This window comes from Nannospalax galili, unplaced genomic scaffold (genome assembly GCF_000622305.1).
Source record: "Nannospalax galili isolate Female #2095 unplaced genomic scaffold, S.galili_v1.0 scaffold693, whole genome shotgun sequence".
Classification (NCBI taxonomy): Eukaryota; Metazoa; Chordata; class Mammalia; order Rodentia; family Spalacidae; genus Nannospalax; species Nannospalax galili.
Genome location: NW_008332653.1, coordinates 995,370 through 998,062, shown reverse-complemented (window position 1 = coordinate 998,062; position 2,693 = coordinate 995,370). Strand labels below are relative to the sequence as shown.

At 46.5% G+C, this 2,693-nt stretch overlaps 1 protein-coding gene and 1 pseudogene across 1 annotated transcript in view; one reads left to right on the top strand and one right to left on the bottom strand.

Annotated features, from left to right (window-relative positions):
• Cd160 (CD160 molecule) overlaps positions 1 to 729 on the bottom strand; it is a 14,644-nt gene extending 13,915 nt beyond the window's left edge. Inside the window, 2 exon segments of the mRNA XM_008827609.1 lie at positions 627 to 684; positions 687 to 729. Of these exon segments, the coding sequence (XP_008825831.1) occupies positions 627 to 684; positions 687 to 729 (101 nt within the window).
• LOC103729528 lies at positions 728 to 1,958 on the top strand (annotated as a pseudogene).
• The last annotated feature ends 735 nt before the right edge of the window (positions 1,959 to 2,693 follow it).

The window sequence follows — 2,693 nt, the reverse complement described above, 5'->3', positions numbered from 1 at the left end:
CACCCCCCTTCCAGGAAACTATAGATTAAGCAAGGCCGGGCATAAAAACTGCCCTTTAAGGTAAAAATGGAGACTCCTGGCCCCACAGGTAACAGTCAGCACATTCCACAGCCCTGAGAATAGCACCTACCAATAAGAAACTTCCAGGGCTGCATCTTATACATCCAATTGGTTTTAAAATTACGTTGGCGCGCGCGGGTTCCTTGAACCAACCAAAATGTATCTTTGGTATCTCCCCCCCCCTTTGTCTAAAACCTATAAAAGGCTCCACTCTCCCTTACTCTAGGCTCTCAGCACGGATCCGTTGAGTTGGTGAGGTCTGAGAGCCCGAGCTTAAGCCCGAATAAACCACAAACCTTTGCTTTTGCATTTTGGTGGTCTTTTTGGGGTCCAGTGGATGGGGTACAACACTCTTTTCTTTCTTTCTTTCTTTCTTTCTTTCTTTCTTTCTTTCTTTCTTTCTTTCTTTCTTCTTTCTTTCTTTTTTGGTCTTTTTTGAGACAGGGTCTTCCTGTATCCCCAGCTGTTCTGGAACTCGGTATTCAGACCAGGCTGGCCTTGAACTCACAGAGATCCACCTGCATCTGCCTCCCGAGTGCTGGGATTAAAGGTGTGTGCCACCACACGCGGCAGCTTCTTCTTTCTTATGCCACACAGTACAGGTAAGGTTCAGTCCCTCTCCCGCTGGGAAGCTGAGCTGGTGATAGGAATGCATCCTGGAATGGGCATGGAAAAGTTATCTCAAGTCCCACTGGCTGGACATTGTCACTACAGTACATTCTGGCAGCAACATCGGCTTTTAGGAAACATAGCTTCTAACTCTTGCTCTGTGACTGTAAGCAAATCATCTAACTCCTTTGGCAGTAAGTAGTTTATTCATCTGGGAAATAAGAGTTAAGGGACTAAAATAAGTCCAAAGTGTCTACACCATGCTTCTGGGGCCGTGATGAATAAAATAGGAGCCCCACTCTTAAAGAGTTTATAGCCTAATGTAAAGACAGATTAGCAAAATGCTGCAATCCAGATCCCAGTGACAGGAGCCACTGTTAGAGGCAAGGTGTCCAAACACCACCTGGTGGAAGTGGAGGAGTAGCAGTGGGACTTCTAGGTGTGGAGATGGTAGAGTGGAGGGTTGGAGGCCCGGGCCCTACGCCAGTGGGAAGTGTGTTTGCTAGGCAAGGAACTCTTCCCATATGAGTCCAAACAAATGCTCTGGAATGCATTTCCTTCCTTATTTGGAATCTACAGGAAGTAAGAAGAGAAAAGAAATAATAGGGACATGAATGAATAACAATGAAGTCAGGAGATCAGAGATTCCAGGAGAGGTTCCTGAAGCCTCCAAACAAAGGATCCAAATATTAGGGGCTCAACAACTCTCACCGTAAGATTCTTGCCAATGCAGCTGTGGCCAGGTGAGCCCTAAAGAGGTCTCTTAAGGACAAACAAGCCCCTGGGAATACACAGACTAGTACATGTGGATTTCTACCTGTCCAAAGGAGCTCCAGGAAGAGCAAAGCTGAGTTGCAGTCTGAAGAAAGGAAAAGAATAGGTGAGCTGTAGAGAGTGGGAAGGAAGAAGACATGAAGATTGACTTCATCAGTGGAGAAGACAGGCTTGGTGGCCACCAGGCAGTTCTCTTAGGGAAGCTTTGTGGTGGAATACCAAGGGACCTCACCTGAATCACTGACACCAAGAGGCAAGGGACTCTATGCATAAGACTCCTCCACAGGCTACATGTTATTGTATTGTTTCCAGTGTCTGAGCAAAACCTGCATGGATGCCCCTGGAGAGACTAATCATATGGGGAGACTGATCAATCACAGATGTGTGGGAACTGCCAAAGCAGGCTGTGTGACATTGGTGTAGCTCACGTCATTGCCTCCTGCCACAGTGACCCAGGAGGACTACAGCACAGTGACAGTAACTGCTGCCAGGCCATGGTGGAAGCTCACCCATAGATGAAGCATTAACTATGGTTTTGTCCTCCCAGCCATCTCCCCTTCTTCAGAAGACAAAGTGCACTTAAAGGGAAATGATTTTATTAATGCATCAACATGTGCGTGTCTGTGTGTGCATGCGTGCAGGCCAGAGGACACCCTCAGTGTCCTCTTCAGCAACACTGCCTCTTTTGAGATAGGGTCTCTCATTGCCTAGAGATTCACCAATTAGGCTAGACTGGCTGGCTAGCAAGCTCAAGGGATCCTCCTGCCTCCACCCCCGCCCCCCAAGTGGTGGGATTACAAGTGTACACCACCACCCCTGGCATTTTTGTGCGTTCTGAGCATTGAACTCAGGTCCTCATGCTTACGTGGCAAGCACTTTACCAACTGAGCCATTGCCCCAGCACAAAATGATTTTTTTACACACTTAATTTTAGCAAATTACTTCAGCTGATTTTAAAAAGTATAGTAGCATGCTTTTTACTGTAGTATTGACGTATGTGTGACAGGTTTCCATGGGTAGACTTGAGCAGTGGCATTATAAGAACTTTTATATTCCAGTTGTTTTTATACAATTTTTTTTTGCACACAAGTCAAATGTTTGCAGTTTCCTTGCATGCAGTCAGATTTGTCACAGGTTAGAGGAAAGAGTCAGGCAGGAATTTGGACGTCTTGAGTGTCTGCATAGGCAGGTACGAGGACACATCCTTGAGTCATGGTCTATGGGATGCCTCCAAGCTTTTGTGCTGCACC